Source organism: Muntiacus reevesi, chromosome 13 (genome assembly GCF_963930625.1).
Source record: "Muntiacus reevesi chromosome 13, mMunRee1.1, whole genome shotgun sequence".
NCBI lineage: Eukaryota > Metazoa > Chordata > Mammalia > Artiodactyla > Cervidae > Muntiacus > Muntiacus reevesi.
Window position 1 is genome coordinate 27,782,192 of NC_089261.1, and position 17,203 is coordinate 27,799,394.

Here is a 17,203-nt window from a genome sequence, read left to right on the forward strand (position 1 = left end):
GGTGAGAGTGTAGACTTGTATCCAGCAGAGTGGAGGGCAAGTGGACAGTGTAGACCAGAACTAAAATGCACCTACCTTTGACCCAGAATTTCTCTTTTATTTCTCCTATATTTCTGCAAATACATGTGTAAAGATTGAGCTACAAGAATGTTCACTGTGGGACTTCCCTTATAGCTCAGTTGGTAAAGAGTCTGCCTGCAATTCAGGAGATCTGGGTTTGATTCCTGGGTCAGGAAGATCCCCTGGAGAAGGAAATGGCAACCCACTCCAGTATTCTTGGCCTGGAGAATCCCATGAACAGAGGCGCCTGGCAGGCTGCAGTCCATGGGGTCACATTGAACACGACTTAGCTACTAAACTGTCAACCACCACCTGGTGGTTCAGTGGCTAGGACTCTGTGCTCCCAATGTAGGGGGCCTGGGTTTGATCCCTGGTTAGGGAACTAGATCCCACATGCTGCAACTAAGATCCAGAGCAACCAAACAACTAAAAAGAAAAAAAAGAATGTTCATTGTAAAAAAGACTTATTTTAGTAGCACAAGGCTGAGCTGCCCTCTGTGTCCTTCGGGGAAGACTAATGGAATAAACATCAGGGCATGCGTGTGCGTTGTGGGCTGCTGGAGTTAGTTAGAGAGGAGCTGGAGGCCCTGCCTGGGGCGCTTGGTGTGGGTGAGGGCAGAAGGCCAGGAATAGGTTTTGGTGTGAGACCATCAGCGTTCAGTTCAGAAGTGGAAAGACAAGTTAGAAACTGGTACTCACGGTGCCCTCAGAAGAGGACGTGGAAGAAGAAAGTGCAGGGCAAGGAGAATGACTCCTTCCCTGGCTATTTGTACTCCTTTAAACCTTCTCAGAAAAAATACAGACTTGGGTGATGCTTATTTTGAAACACTGGTATCCTGAATTAATTCTTTGCAGTTCTGTGATTTAATGACAGGAATGTTTTGTCAGCTATCCCTGTATTCTGTTGAGGCTGAAGCAGTCCCTGTGACAGCTTTTATCCCAAAAAACAGAGGCTGTGGTGCCCACCTGCTGGGGCCCACCTAGGTAGCTGGAGTCTCTAAGTTTTTCTGTCTTTTCATATGACTTGGTGTTTAATAATCACCTTAGAATGTACTCAGTTGTCCCTTGTTATTTACTTTCTGCTGATCAGAGATTTTCCTAGATTTGGCAGTCTAGGAAGAAAACCATCTGTTTTTATTTTAAAAGAATTTTTTCCCAAAGTTCCTTAAATATAGATATATGAAACTTAATCTCTTTCACTTATTAGTCTGACAGTGAACTGTCATTCATGCTGTTAGCTGTTATTATTTGACTGTCTTATGCTGTTTAGCTATAAATCCTTAACAAAGAGCATAATAAATAAAATTAATTATGCAGGAAGCAATAATGCTGAAATACTACCCACTATTATAGCATGTGGTTTTTTTAAATAAAATGCCAACTCAGTTTTTTCAATGTTCTATAAATAGCTTAAGTGAAATTAAACCACATCACATGGCTGCAGTAGATATTTTCTTGTTTCTTTCCAGTTTTTAAAATGTGGTTTTGCTATTGCTTTTAGCATTTTTTTCCCTTCAAAGTCATGACCTTGAAACGCTTTACTTACCTTCCAAACTGTCCTTTAGAAATGGCTTTATTGTAATTCAAGAGAAGTAGAAGGGGAAAGGTAAAAATATTACCCAAGATGCCACCATCCAGAAATAGCCATTTTTAGCATTAGGTGAACATCATTGACAGTGGAAAAGACTGAGGTAATCGTGGGGACAAAGGGGGGAAAAAGAAAGCTCATATCTTTAGGATACAAAGATAATTTTTATGAAAAGATATTTTTAAAAATTTATGTGTAGATAGAAATATTTGTGTTAAAGTGGAAATAAGCTTTATAATTTTACTTGAATTTAGCTGAAGAACCTATAATCAAAATCAAAGTGAAGTAATTCCTGCACTTCAGATAAACGTTTCTTCTAAGAATTCAGTTTTAAAGGTTAGGAGAACATTAGAGAGGTTGGAATTATAGGGTATGTTTTTTTTTCCTTAAGCTGTTTATTTTTTGTCTTAGACATTATTAATCAACTAAGAAACTAGAGAAAATTAAGTCCTCATTAAAATACTTTCCCTTCACCCCTTCCCTAACTCCTCGTTTTTTGTTTTTATTTTTTTAAAGAAATATGTTTAGATTGTGAGAGTTAAAAGTGGTATTTATGTTCAGTTCTGTAACCATAATTCTCTGGTTGATTATTCTGAGTTCTTTGGGTTAGGTTTTTTGTCAGAGCATCTCTGTTTAAGTTCTTTATCTGATTCATTTCTTGGTCATTAGAATTTCATAAACAAGTAGGGTTTTTGCAAGGTTTCTATTTCATACGTACTTTAAAAGTGCCTGCCTTTGAGCCTAGTGTAGAAAGGAAAAATTGTCTGGGTATAAAATTCTTGGGTTGCGTATTCTTTCTCTGAGATCTTTGTAAACTGGAATTTCACATGGTCCTTCCTCTCAGAGAAACCTAGGTTGACTGACTTTTGCCACTGACTAGTTGTGTGGGTTAGTTGTTTGGTTTTCATTAGTTGCTCCTGGGTGCTGTTCTCTGAGATCTCATGTTTGAAAACGTCTGTGTTGCCCTTTGACATAAATAGCAACTTGGCTGAGAATAGTTCACTTACTCACACTTGCTTGGAACTTGGGAGAATTGCTGAGTGTTGCTGTGAAAAGGAAGAGAGTGATCAGCTCCATCTCCCCCCACCCTCACCCCTTAACAGCCTACTTTTTCTAACTGGATATATTAAGAATTCTTTCTTTGTTCTTAAACTTTAATAACTTACAATGAAGTCCTCAGTTTTCCTGGAATTTATTGCATACCCTTTTCAGTCGAAGATTCTGTTCTCATTTCAGGGAAATTATTTTGTACCTCTGAACGTCTTTTAAAAGATGTCAGCTTCCTTATTTTGGATCATCTTTTTCTTCCATGTCTGTCTTTTTCTCTTTTTTGTTTTAATCTCTGTTTCTCTTTGGCATTCAGCATGATCACGTCCACCTCCTGTCCCATCTTCTCCTTACTTTGATTTTTTTCAACTATGACTGTTCTGTTCCTTACAGTTTAAAATGTACCAGCTTGATAGCAGTGGTGTTTGTGTCCTCAGTTTGTTTTCTAAGCTCTTCAGCAAGGTTTGCAAACCTTTCCTGTAAAGGTCCAGATGTAAGTGTTTCTAGTGTGGTGACTGAGCGCTCTCTGAAGCCGCTGCTGGTGGAGTGTGAAAGCTCCACTGACTGTTGGGAACAGAGGTGTGTGACTGGGCCTGATAGAACTTGATTTAGGGACACCGAAATTTGAATTTCATAGAATATTTGCATCATGAAATGTTGTTTTATCGGGTGGTTTTTGGTTTTATTTTTGAACCATTTGAAACTGCAAAGCCATCCTGAGCTCTCCCAGGCTATGCTGAAGCAAACACACAGGCTGGTTCCTGACCCCGCTCAGCATGATCCCTTCCATCTCATTGCTTGCTTTACTTCCTTTCTTTGTGCTCGATTGAATTCCTGTCTCTCCAGATTCGTCTGTGGCCCAAAAACTCAAAAGATTGCTTGGGTTCTGTTTCCTTCCAGACTCAGTTCCTTGCTGTCTACGTTGCATGTTCCTTGCTGGATTCCTATTGCAGGGCCTCTTCCTTGTCACCTTCCCCCTCACCCCTCCCCGCTCATTCTGGCAGCTCTGTCCAGACCTCTAGTTCCAGCACCGGGCACCCCTCCTCTACACCATTCACACCTGCCCTGAGATGCTTTGTCTGCACTCCCAAGTGCAGCTCCTCTGGAGATTCCGTTCTCCGCTCTTGTGGGATCCTAACAGTGCCCTGGAGCAGATGTCCTTCCCCAAGTCACCCCCCACACCCCCACAGCCTTGCCTCACCCTGGGCTCCTGGTCACACACTTGAGCCTCCTGCCTTCTCCACCCAGACTTTCCAGAATCCATTCTTATGTAACTTGTCTCCAGAACCGAAACACAGTATAAAATATTCAGATCATTTTGCTTGAGGGTCACTGATGAAGACTTTAAGTAATGGTTGGAGACAGGGCATCCTGAGAAATAACTTGTATGTGCAAAAAATAGAGCAATTACTTTTCAACACTGGCCTTTAAGTTCCAGAGTCACATGTTCACATGTCTAAAACTGATTCCCTTGAGTGGTTTCCTGGCTTTGCAAGTGAGATATTCTCAGTGTCACTACAGAGGTCTTCAGATTTTCCTCTTCCAGTTTGATGACAGCAGAACAGGTCTTCATTTTTTTTGGGGGGGGGGTTTCCCCTTGAACACTGGGCTGGGAAATTTCCTGGCAGTCCAGTGGTTAAGACTCTATGCTTCCACTGCAGGGGCTGAGGGTTCCATCCCTGGTCAGGGAAGTAAGATCTGCAGTTGACTTTTTTAAAACAAAAATTCCATTTGTGGAGGGGAAAGTGTTTTAGCTTCAGAGTAAATAGAAAATGTTAGGTGTGTGACACTTTCCCAGATGACACACCACAGCCTGCAGACAGAATCCAGCCCACCACCTGTGTGTGCGACCATGAGCTAAGAACAGGCTTTACAGTCAGCTTGGTGATGGGGACACTAGGAACCCCGATTCAGTGGAAGTTTTACCCCATAAAAGGAACTCTATTCTTCCCACTAGTGGACCTGTGCCCCTCCCCCCCCCAAAAAAAACCCTGCACTCAAATATTTTTACCATATTTTGAATTTCAACAATTTAAAAATATGTGGGAATTTGTTTTTGCTCACTGTTAAGTGCCTGTATAGTATCCTCGGTGTTGCTGCTTAATCCATGACCCTAACATAATTACTACCTGTGTTTCTATAGGAAAAATTTACCAACCCTTGGTCTATCCCAAAATTACTTAAGAGACTTTACCTGAATATGAGTATTCTTATTTTATTTACTCTCTTCTTTATTAGTATGATAGCCCTCGTTAAGACTCTAGCATTTACAGTGTGTTGTTGTGGTAGGAAGTGTCTGTGTGTTTCCAGCCCCCACTGCACCTGCCTTCTCACCATCACCCCGTAAGTTGAGTCCATCCAGAGCAGGACTCTCGTCTTGGCCCCCCCCCCATGTCCCTGTTTGAGGGCACTTCGTCATTTAGGCTAGAACATCAGGCGTCACCTCAGTTTTCTCTTCCCGATTCCCACATCTTGCTGCACATCCTTGGGGATCACGCTCAGGGCCCCTCTCGAATCTGACATTCCTCACCACACTTGCTGCTGCCTCTGTGGCCTCGTCATCTGTTGCAGCCCCCATCAGTCTTGCTGAGCCTTCCCGTAGCCTGTGCTTCCTCTGGTCAGCGGAAGCTGCGCTGCCACCTCTCTACTCAAAACCGTCCTCTTGATTTCCCGTGCCATTTAAATTCCGGAAACTCGCCTCCGCTGTCCACCTTGCCCTGCACTGTCACACTCTTCCTGTGCTAAGGGGGTTCTGACCACAAGGCTTTTGCACTGGCTCCTCATTGACCTGAAATGCTCCTGCTCAGAGCTTTCACTGCTCAGGTCAGGTCTTCCCTGGCCTTGCACAGTGTCCTTTCCCCTAGTTCATCCTCTTCTCACATACCCTGTTCTATGTTTCCATAACCCTTGTCAGGACTGGAGCTTACTTTGTTTATTCCTTGGTTTACTTTCGTACTCTGACTTGCCATGCAGAAGTTCCCAGAGGGTAGGATATGTCAGTCGTGGGTACTGCTGGATCCCCAGCTTCAGGTGCCTCTATAATGCAAGGACCTGTGTAGTAAATATTGGCTGGATGGACCGAAGAAAGGGAAGACTAACCAGGAAGTAATACATTGAAGAGAAGAATGAATAATGTTGAACTCTGAACTCTTTGACCTGAGCTCAGACTATGGTAAATAGGATAAATTACTTATCTCTTTGATTAAAAGAATTTCTAAAAGTGTCCCAGTCAAAGTAATACATATATTTTCAAGTCAAATAATAAATGCTCTAACTGTTGCGAGTTTTTGATGATTCTTTCATATCTCTGAATAATGCGTTTATAGCACTGTTATCAGCTCTAGATTTTCTCTGACGTCTTTCTTGCTATGACAAATGATGATTCGGCTCACTTGTGTGCCCCTGTGAAGTCTGCTCTCATACCCTAAATTTTGCTCATGTTACTCGTTTAGTTTTGGTTTTGGCTACTTTGTAACTTTAATATATTTCAACCTCTGTTTCCTAATCAAAATTCAAAAGGGAACAGTACAGAAATAGCTTATTCATGAAGCCTGTGCACCAGTTCGATTCCTCTGCAGAGTTTTGGACCTGTCTCTCTGTCCTGTCTCTGCCAGAGGAGCCCCAGCTATCAGGCGCCAGGACAGTCACCCAGACCACTGCTTTTACCTCCTCGCCTCCAGTTTGCAGAGACGCTGAGTGATGCAGGCTCTTGTCAACGGTCCCGTCTTTCTAAGCGAGTCTTTATACTGCATGCTTCACGCTTGCTGCTGCGGCAACTTCTCTGCGATGCCGGTGGTTGCATTCATGGTCCGCACTGTGGTGACTGACAGCTGTGTTTCTGAGCTGTGTGCCTTGGGTACCAGTCTAGCAGGCCCTGTTCCCAGCCTGCAGCCCGCGGTGTTCCGGTGACTTCCAGGTGTTGCTTTCCTGTGTTAGGGCTGTTTTCTCCTGGTTGGTTTGTTTACTCCTGGATTTTACTGGAGCACGTCCTCCAGTAGTTTGCCAAGAAAGGGTACACAGGAAGACCGATTTTTTTTAATCTTGAATGTCTGAAAATGTCCTGATACTGCTCTCAAACATGATAGGTCATTTGGATGGACCCAGAATTGTGGGTTGAATATTGCCCCTCAGAGTTCAGAAGGTTCCAGACTTCTGTCTCCTAGAAGCCTTTGCCCTGTGTCACTCCAGTTCCTGCTTTTCCACTTGTGATTTATACAGTCATTGAACAAGCTGGCATCGCGGTCAAGTGATGTTGGGGATAGTCATAACAGCGTCTCCTCCATCACAGAGCATCACAGAATGAACAGGAGCCCTGGGGGAGTGAGTGAACAGTGCTGGCGGATGGAGCCAGGGGAGCCCTTGAGCCACGGCTTTCAGGGCCCCGAGGCCTTGACGGCAGGTGCCTCCCAGAAGGGGAGCGTGGCTGGGTGGGCGGGGAGGGCTCTGTCTAGTCGAGGAAAGGGGCCCTGGAGCTTCCGGGGCAGCAGTCAGAGGAGATCTGATTCTGGGGAGTCGGATGTGGGTCTGAGAGACCACGGAAGCCAGGCTGACTCAGTGGGAGGAGGCTTGATTCAGCTGCAGGAAGCAGGAGGTGCCCGTGCGTGGGGACAACCCTGTTCTGGACACAGTCCATCTGTGAGGTTTATGAGATGTCCCAGTGCAAGTGTTGAGTAGGCACTTAATGTACTAGTTCAGCTCAGGGCTGGAGATGGCAGTTCTGGAATCAGCAAGTATAAATAGGATTTAAAGCCATTGAACTTATTAGAAAAGCCTGGGATGTAAGCTGGGGGGCCAGGCGCTGACCTTGAGGGGGCGCAGCTGCTGCTGCCCAGGCCTGCTCAGCTGGTAACACAGTGCTGCTTCTTCACATTCTCATGTGAATAGAGTAGATCGATTTTTTAAGAATATACTCTTTTCTCCAAAGAACTTGGGAAAGCTATTTTCATTCTTAATACAAACACATGTTTATCTTCCAGAATTGACAGCAGGTATTGCTCACCAGGTCTCTAATCTCCAAGAACCCTTCCAGTGCTAACATTCTCTTCTGAGAGTTGGATTTATTTATATGAGATTTAAGATTGCATACAGATATCAGTAAATTAGCTCTCATTTTTCCAAGAAGCCAACTGAATAGAAGGGCTTTGAAGTAATTAGGCAGGTCTGTGTGACCCTGGCTTCCACAGCTGTCTAAGCACACACAGTATCAAGGAGGAAGTACTTAAGGATGTGCCTGGTGCTTTTAAGCAACTTGATTTTTTCCATGCAACTATACCTGCCCTTGCAAAGTGCAAGACCCCCACTGAAATATTTCTCTTGGGTTTATTTGGAGTAGGTGTTCGTGGTACTCAGTGATTTTTATTGAAATCATATCAACATTTAACTTGGGGTAAAACCCAATCCCCTTTTGGAAAAGTCACAGGAAATCCTGAGATCAACAGCAGACCTAGTAAGGAGCTGTCTGTCATGGAAGCTCAGGGGGAAACGGAACCACAGGGGTGCTTTGGGACCCTGCACCTTCCCTCACCCCCCACCCCAGTTCAGTCTGGGACACAGTGGTGAGTTCCCAGGAACCAGACCCCTGTCTGTCCTTTCCTCTGTCTGGTCCAGGCATTGTCAAAACTTAGAAGAATTTCTGAGTTGGGAGCTATACACAAAAACACAAGTGCTCTAGTTGGTGGTCATTTTAAAGGGTCTCAGGGACTTAAAGGGCTGTGAGGCCCCACTGGGCAAGTGCACATCCTCAGCGAGTGCTGTGGCGTGGCGTCAGGTGCCCAACTTCTCATCTTGCAGAGCGTCTCGGCCCAGGGGTCTGTCACATCTGCCCAGACCTCAGTGTCTGTGGTGAAAAGAACAGAAACAAATTTTTCCCTAAAATCTTTTCATCTGTGACATTTCCATGCACAGAGAATCTTGGTGAAACGGCCTCATAATTGACCACAGTGTTGAGTCCTCAGCTGTGGCGTTGCCCCAGCAGGCACCTTGCAGCAAGCAAGTCTGCATTCTCAGCTCACCACGCCTCAGATGTTTCATTGCCATCAGGGTTATTTTTGGATGTACAGGGATTTTCAAATTCCTGTTCACCTTTGCAAGGTATAATTAGAATTTATTGGAAGAGACTCACAGAGTTCTTGTGTAAGAAGTGAGAGGGCGTCCCGAACATGTTGTCCCTAGGCTTCTGATTCCACTGTGTCCTCTGCAAGACTCCCCAGAGTGGATCCTGGGGTGGCCCTAGGGTTTGCAGTCTGAGCCCTCTTTCCAGCATGGGAATCCGCACATGCTGAGCAAGCCCAAGGCTTAAGAGATGCCTTCGGGTTTGGAAGCTTTGATTTTCACACCTGGAGATGGATTCTTTTTTTCTTTGTGAGCTCAGCTATGCATTTTAAATTTCTCCTTTATTTTAGCACATGTTTTTAGATGTTTGTAATGGGTGAGTTCTTGAGTTCATCTGCCATTTCTCTGGCAGGCCTATTTTTAGTCTTTGTTTTAATTTAATATGATGGGTAGCTCAGGTATAGATTGATGGTTAATCTGCATATTCATATCAAAACTTTCAAAGGGATGTTACTCAGTTTTGAAAATAATTTATTCACTTCTATTACATAAAGGATGCATTAAATTATAATTGCATAATATATAGTTAAAACTTAATTACAGACTTTTTTTATTCATATTTGTTTCATTGGTTATGGCTACATTTTTTAAATGTATTTTGACTTGTTTTCAGGTAAGAGGCTAACTCTCTGGAACAGGATGTGGAGTGTCCTTTCCTTGAGGTGTGACATTTTGGACAGCACTTGCTGTCCCCTCTCTCTCCCCAGTATACGCAGGAGTGTGCTCTGTCAGGGGGTGGGGGGCAGGGCACACTCTGGTCCTGCTGATGCTGCCTCATCTCCTCTTCTGTGGTGGTGGCTCTGCCCAAGGGGTGAGAAGGAGGACCCTGGTAGCTTGATTATCTGAAGAGGGTGAAGGGAAACGTAGTTCCACTTTTTCAAGGTTATGGTTTATTTCACGAGGCTTCTCTTCATACTCAGATACCTCCTTTGGTTAGGAAAAGCTTGTATGTGAACCTCCTATCAGCTTGTCCACCCATCAAACTGTGTCCTGAGTGCTGGGCTCAGAGAGCAAACCTTCCTTTCCTCTGTCAACCCCCAGCCCTTTGTGGTCTCATCTCTGCCCACGCCTTCCTTCAGAGGTGTGGTCTGAGTGTCTCTGTGCTGAAGATCATGTAGAGAGCATGTTGAGGCCACACATCTTACTCTGAAAATGTGGAATATTATTGTGAACGTGAATGGTGGTTGGTGTGCAGCATCAAGCCAGAGAGTCACAACCTGGGAATTGAGACATGTGTAATTAACAGAGAGTAAGTCATTAGCACCAGCGGATACACCCGCAGCGCATGTGAACTACGCAGCCGTTCCAGCCGAGGACGGCAGGGCTCTGGTCCGGCTGTTAGGAGAGGGGGGGAGCTGCTGCACTGCCCGGGTCTTCCCTGCGTGGCCCGCAGTGCTGGACACCACGGGCAGTGAATAGCTCTCGCTATTTCTAAATGTTTTTGTCTTAAAGTAAGTTAATTGAAAATCAAAATAAAATTCCTTACTTAGAAAAATCTTTCACCATCCTCTAATGAAGAGGAATTAAATCTCTGTAGTCAGAACCAGTTGCTTATCTATAACAGGATTAGAAATTTAAATGCTTGATTAGATCATTGGGTCTTCTGTGGTTTTGCTGGTTTTGAATTTTTTTCGCTCACCAAAAAAAAAAAAAGAAACTTACAGGAATTTCTATTGTTTTGTTTTTTTTTTTTTTTTACTTTTTGTTTGTAAATAGGCTCTATCCTACAGATACTAGCCTGTGTGGGCAAAATATAGAAGACGTTATAGTACGTCACTGTTTATAATAATAAAGCCCCAAAGTGATCTCAGTGTCCGTTAGGACTTCTTAGGTAAAGTGCAGTGGGTCTCTGTGCTGAGGTGGGGACACGCAGTGGCTACAGAGCAGCACGGCTTTGTAGACAAGATGACTTACTTCCAAGACGAATGTGTTTGTTTATTGTTGAAGTGTAGTTAATTTACAGTGTTGTCTTAGTTTCTGCTGTACATCAAAGTGATTGCTAGTCCATGGGATTGCAAAGAGTCGTACACAACTGAACAACTAAACATACACATACGTGTATATACATGTATGTATATGAGATGTATCAGATTCATTTATTATATCTGTTATATATATGTTCTTTTTCAGATTCAGTTCTATTATAGTTTATTAAAAGATACTGGATAGTTCTCTGTGCTCTACAGTAGGACCTTATTGTTTTATCTATTTTATATATAGCAGTATGTATCTGATAATCCCAGACACCTAATTTATGTCTCCTCCTTCCCTCTTTGGTATTGTTTTCTATGACTATGAGACTGTTTCTCTATTGTAAATAAGTTCATTTGTATCATATTTTGGATTCTGCATGTGAAAGTGAAAGTCACTCAGGCATGTCCGACCCTTTGCGACCCCATGGATTGTGTCCATAGAATTCGCCAGGCCAGAATACTAGAGTGGGTAGCCTTTCCCTTCTCCAGGGGATCTTCCCAACCCAGGGATTAAAGCCAGGTCTCCCACATTGCAGGTGGATTCTTTACCAGCTGAGCCACAAGGGAAGTCCAAGAATACTGGAATGGGTAGCCTATCCCCTCTCCAGAGGGTCTTCCTGACCCAGGAATAGAACTGGGGTCTCCTGCATTGCAGGCAGATTCTTTACCAACTGAGCTATGAGGGAAGCCCATTTACACTCTGCATGTAAATGATATCAAATATATCTGTCTCTCTTTCTGATTTAGTTCACTAAGTAATAATCTCAGATCTGTTCATGTTGCTACAAATGGCGTTATTTCATTTTTGTGTGTGGATGAGTAATATTCTGTTGGGTTTTAAGAATCCACCCACAGTGCAGGAGACACAGATTTGATCCCTGGGTCAGAAAGATCCCCTGGAGGAGTAAATGGCAACCACTCCAGTATTCTTGCCTGGGAAATCTCATGGACAGAGGAGTCTTGGGCAGGCTATAGTCCATGGGGGTCACAGAAGAGTCAGGCACAACTTAACAAACAGTAGTATTCCATTGTACATACGTATCTCATCTTTACCCATCTTCTGTCGATGGACGTTTAGGCTGTTTCCATATCTTGGCTATTGTAAGTAATGCTGCTTTGAACACTGGGGTTCGTGTCTTTTAGAATTAGGGTTTTCTCTGGATGTAAGCCCAGGAGTGAAATTGCTGGATCATAGGGTGGCTCTAGTTTTTTAAGGAATAAGGAATCTCCATGCTGTTCTCCATAGTGGCAGCACCAATTTACACTCCCACCAACAGTGTAGGAGGATTCCCTGTTCTCATACACTCTGCATCATTTGTTATTTGTAGACTTTTTCATCATGGCCATTCTGACTAGTAAGAGCTGATACCTTGTATTTTTAATGCATTGCCCTAATAATTAGCAGTGTTGACCATCTTTTTTGTGTGCTTATTGGCCATTGTGTGTCTTCCTTAGAGAAATGTCTATTTGGGTCTTTTCCCCATTTTTTGATTGGTGGGTTGTTTTCTTGTTATTGAGGTATATGAACTGTTTGTATATTTTGGAAATTAAGCCCTTGTTGGTCACATCATCTGCAAATACTTTCTCTCATCCTGTGAGTTGTCTTTTCATTTCATTTATAGTTTCCCTTGTTGTGTAAAAGCTTATTAAGTTTTATTGGGTCGCATTTGTTTGTTTTTGCTTTTGTGTCTATTGCCTTGGGAGACCTAAGAAAACGATTTATGCCAAGACAAATTTTTAAAAGAGGAAAGTAAAGAGTGTAAAGAGTGGAGAGTTGGTGTCAAACAGGGAAGCCAGTGGAAAGGTTTAGTCTTCAAGACGGTCACTTCAGAAGACACACCGGGAGGGGAGCCAGTGTACTGGACGGGGGAGTTTGTCCTAATCTGCCGTTCTGCAGTTTGTGTAGGCAGTGGGCTTCTCTGAATGTCCCTGTGCATGTTCAGATTCCATCGTTCCTGGGTGTGTATCTGGACGTTGTCCAGTTTTTCCAACTTGTGTTGTCCCCTGGGCACCCTTTCTTATATCAGAAAAATAAAGAAAATACATGGTTGACATTGGACAGAAGGGACACTGCATTTGAGCAAGTGTCCCTTTCCCCCTGCATTGTGTATTGCAGCCAACTGGCCCATCATTTGCCACTCTCATGCCGTCAAAATGTGTCTCTTTACAGCAACGGTGGCAGCCATGTACTACAGCTACTACATGCTGCCAGATGGCACCTACTGCCTGGCACCTCCCCCTCCAGGGGTTGACGTTGCCACTTACTACAGCACCCTGCCTGCCGGGGTGGCCGTGTCCAGCTCCACCGGAGTGACTGCCACTGCCCCACCCCCTCCAGGGACCACGCCACCTCCCCCACCAACGACGGCGGAGACGAGCAGTGGGGTGACCTCCACCACCATCACCACAAGGTATGCTGTCCTGCTGACCACCTGGAGCATGTGTGTTCTTGGTTTAGGCTTCTTTACAATGTGGGTCACACAGAGGGTCTCTGCTATCTGAGTATTTATTATCCAAGTCCCCACGTTGCAGGGTTGATCATGACATAGGCACTTACAGCAGTGAGATTTAACCAACTGAGAAAATTCCTTCCCTGTTAGCATCCCACACCCCTCCCCTGAGCCCCGGCATCTGTTCTTTCCCGTGTGTCACCATCTCAGGTGGACAGTACCGGGCATAGTCAGTATGGAGTCCAGTTATTTGCCAAAAACCCGGATTTCATAAAGTTGATGCACGAGAATCTCTCCCACACTGTTGGGACCTGGCCATCAGCCCAGCAAACCGTTGACTCACAGAGCTAGCACAGGAGGGACTAAACCCCCAGCCCTTGTCAGGGGTTGTGTGGAGGGGACTCTTGAGTATCTCAGTTGAGCAGGCACTTTGTAAGAGACTCTGGAACGTGCTAAAAAGATGCACAGGAAACCTGACAGAACATCTGGGTATTTTTGTAGAAATGACCCACTTTCTGAACGTGCTAAGAAAGTCAAAGATGAAACTATGGGTGATGAATTATGCTAGCCAGCATTTTTAAGATAAAAAAATCCACACTTGGTTTATTCTTGGTTACTTCTGGGAATTAGCAATTGGAAGGAAATGGGAGGAGATGATTCTGTTTTCATGACCTTAAGTGTCACTTTGAGTAAAACCCCTATTTTCACAATCAGCAATGATATTTCTGTTCCTATTTCAAGTGGATTGACTTTGATTAGTTTTCTGGAGTCCCAGTCATCTCAGATAAGAGCTTCCCTGTCTCTGTGTAACTTACCTGTTGGTGGGAACTGAGACAGTGCAAGTCCTCCAGCCACTGTGCTGGCTGGCCCGACCAGTGATCTGGGGGAGGGCCTAGTGCTGTGGGTGTGACCCTGTTCTCCTTTGCAGTGCACTTGCTCCCGTGGCCACCATCATCCCCCCGCCCCCCGACATCCAGCCTGTGATTGACAAGTTGGCAGAGTACGTGGCCAGGAACGGCCTTAAGTTTGAGACCAGCGTCAGGGCCAAGAATGATCAACGGTGAGTGAAGGAGTTTGGGTAGGTGGATGGTATTTGAGGTTTAGTTTAGCTTCTTTTTTTAACCTAGCTACATAATTCTTTATATATATTATATATATATATATATATATATTTAATCCTGTGTTTAGATAAGTACATCTTGTTCAGTTACTTTGAGTTGGGGTGGTGGTCTTTTTTATTGTTGCAATTTTTTATTTATTCAGTTTGTTTTGCTTCTTTTTTAAAAAATATTGGACCTGCCTAAAATAAAAGGCTGGAATTCATGCTTTTCAAGAATCTGCTATGGAAGTTAGACCCACACTTCACCTTGTGTTTTTAATCAAATAATGTTCCATGCTCAGATTGTAACGTAAAAACAGGAGGCTGTGGTTGCAGCATGATCTGTGTGACCTTGGGTGAGCGCTCTGACCTCCTCTGCCCCAGTCTCCTGGGTCTAAAGTGTGTGGGGGGTGTTGTGGCTGCCACAAGGGGTTGTTGAGATCCTGGGGGTCAGTCACTGTGAAGTCAGAACAGGTGTGGTTGGTCAGAGCTGTGGTGTTGCAGTGAGCATGTCTTATTGAATGCCTCATCTCTTCTCTGTTCCTAGGTTTGAGTTCCTGCAGCCGTGGCACCAGTATAATGCCTATTACGAGTTTAAGAAGCAGTTCTTCCTCCAGAAAGAAGGGGGCGAGAATGCACAGGTATGTGTGGGAAGAACAGTCTGATTCTCAAGATGTGTGCTAATAAGGCTTGTACATTTTACACTTGCTTTTAGGTGTAATGGATGTCTTGCATTTACTGACTTACCTTTCTTCCCTCTCTCTGTTTTATACCTGTTAAAACCTTTGATCACATTCACAATTCACTGATGATCATTTGTCCAGTCAGGGTTGCTGCCCACCATTGTCTTAGAGGGCTGCCTGCTAGCAGCTCCCCTCACAACTTCCCTCCCTGCAAACGGCCCCACACTTGATTCCTAGGTACCTGTTGGAAGCATTTCTTACTGTCCTTATAATCCTTTCTTCTGCCTCTCCTCTCCTTATTTACATGGACACCCTGATGTTTTTTAAAACCTGTTTTGGTAGAGAACATGTCACTGGATTCCCTCAGGTTTTTATCTCTGACTGCTCAAACTGAAGAAAATGGACTTAGGTGCCAGGCATAATTTGGTGTTCTAAATGTGTTCTCAGTGATCCATTTCCACAGAAGTAGTGGGCATTTGTTCCCAAAACGGTGTTAGAGGGGAAATAGCTTCCACTCCTTTCAGTCTGTTCTGTCAGAAAATAGTAAATCTGAGTTAGAAAGTATGCTCCTTAGTGTTACTTGGGCAGTAACATAGCAGTGCTGTCCTCCCATGAAATATACATACACTGTATCTGTTTCCTAACAAATCCAGTGTCATTTCCCGTGAGGAATTCAGAGTCATGTTTAACCTCTGCAGGCTGTGTCAGCACCAGAAGAGACTCCTGCAGAGTCTGCTCCTGAAAAGCCGAGTGACGTTGGGGAAGATAGTGTGTCTGAAGATGCAGCCGACGCGGGGGGAAAAGGTGTCTCCTCAGGGAAGAAAGAGGCATCGTCCAGCAGAGCCGTCCCAGACGGGAAGCTTGTGAAAGGTATGCTGCCCTCGCTACTGAGAGTTCCATTCTTGATCTTGTACCTTGTAGGTGTCACTTTAAATTAGCAAGGAAGCGCTAGACCACTTATGGTCAGCTGCCTTCAACCATAGGACAGGAGGGAATGGCTGCCCCTTTTAAGTTGCTATAATGAAACTTGCTTATATGGGTTAGCCAACAAGTTTGTTCAGGTTTTTCTGTACTATCTTACAGAAAAACCTGAACAAGGTTTTTGGCCAATCCAATACTTTCTTGATTTTGAATTTGGGGTCATTTAGATACAAACTCATCTTAGGTATACATTTGTTTTAACAGACTATTCTCATGTTAGGGTTAATGGAAGTGTTTAGAATTTTTCAAATAATGTTTTGTACCCCCTTGGACTTGTGAAACTACATGCAGACTATTGTGCCAATGGAATTAGTTTTCTTTATATGTTAAGGCAGGTCCCTTGAGGGTCTCTACCAGGCAATATTCCTTTTACTCCATTCCAGTTTCCCTTTATGTTGTTGGGAGGAGTTTTTCATCTACCGGGACAGACATACAGAAAGAAGAAAAGTTGACACAGGCACATTAGCAGAGAACCCTTTGTGATAGAACATGTGAAGAAGCAGTGAATTCCACCAAGTGGGAACAAGAAAGGGCATGCAGAGGGAAAGGGACTCCCAGAAATAGAGGCTCACCCCTAGGCATGGGTGGTGCCATCTGAGATGCGTGGCAGGTTCAGAGATGGGAAGCGGTCCAAGTGACTCGGGTGTCAAGTGGGGCATACCCACCAAGGTAGCCTCAGCCACTTCATGGGGGTCTGCCCTCCTGGTGGGCCCTGGGGCTCCCATCAGGGGCAGAACACCTTACATCTTAGATCGGAGGAGTCTCTTTGCCCCGTGTGGTGAGCGTGTGAAGCAGAGAAGCCACATGGGTGGTTTAGAGGAGCTGATGGCCTCAAGTGCAGGAGGGGTGCTGCAGCGAGTGCTCGGGTGAGAGGAAGGCAGAGGGGGTGCAGGGTGGGACAGGATGGGCCAGGATCACAGCAGGGCCTTTTCTGTGCACAGAGATGCCTTTTCTGATAGATGGTGATCAGGACTAACCAAAATGACCCAAGTGAATAACTAGGAAACCCGTGATTTAGGAGAGCAGGAAAGCGTCTGTAAGCCTCTCAATACAGGAAGTTCCCTGAGCATACCTGTTTCTTCTCTCACCCCTCCCAGCTGTCTTCAGACTCTCTTTGGAATAGCCAGAGGAATGTAGCAAGTAGAGAGTAAAAACCGTTACTAGTAAAGCAGTTATCCTTGGATTAAAAATTTAAAAGGGAGGGTGGGATT

The 17,203-nt window shown here is 44.4% G+C and overlaps 1 protein-coding gene across 6 annotated transcripts in view; it reads left to right on the forward strand.

Moving 5' to 3' along the window:
* Positions 1 to 17,203, forward strand: part of SFSWAP (splicing factor SWAP) — a 77,594-nt gene that overhangs the window by 22,247 nt on the left and 38,144 nt on the right. For all 6 annotated transcript variants that reach the window (XM_065903941.1, XM_065903939.1, XM_065903940.1 and 3 more), the window contains exons 8-11: positions 12,950 to 13,190; positions 14,158 to 14,289; positions 14,876 to 14,969; positions 15,710 to 15,881. In XM_065903941.1, the coding sequence (XP_065760013.1) occupies positions 12,950 to 13,190; positions 14,158 to 14,289; positions 14,876 to 14,969; positions 15,710 to 15,881 (639 nt within the window). The remainder of the gene's footprint in view (positions 1 to 12,949; positions 13,191 to 14,157; positions 14,290 to 14,875; positions 14,970 to 15,709; positions 15,882 to 17,203) is intronic.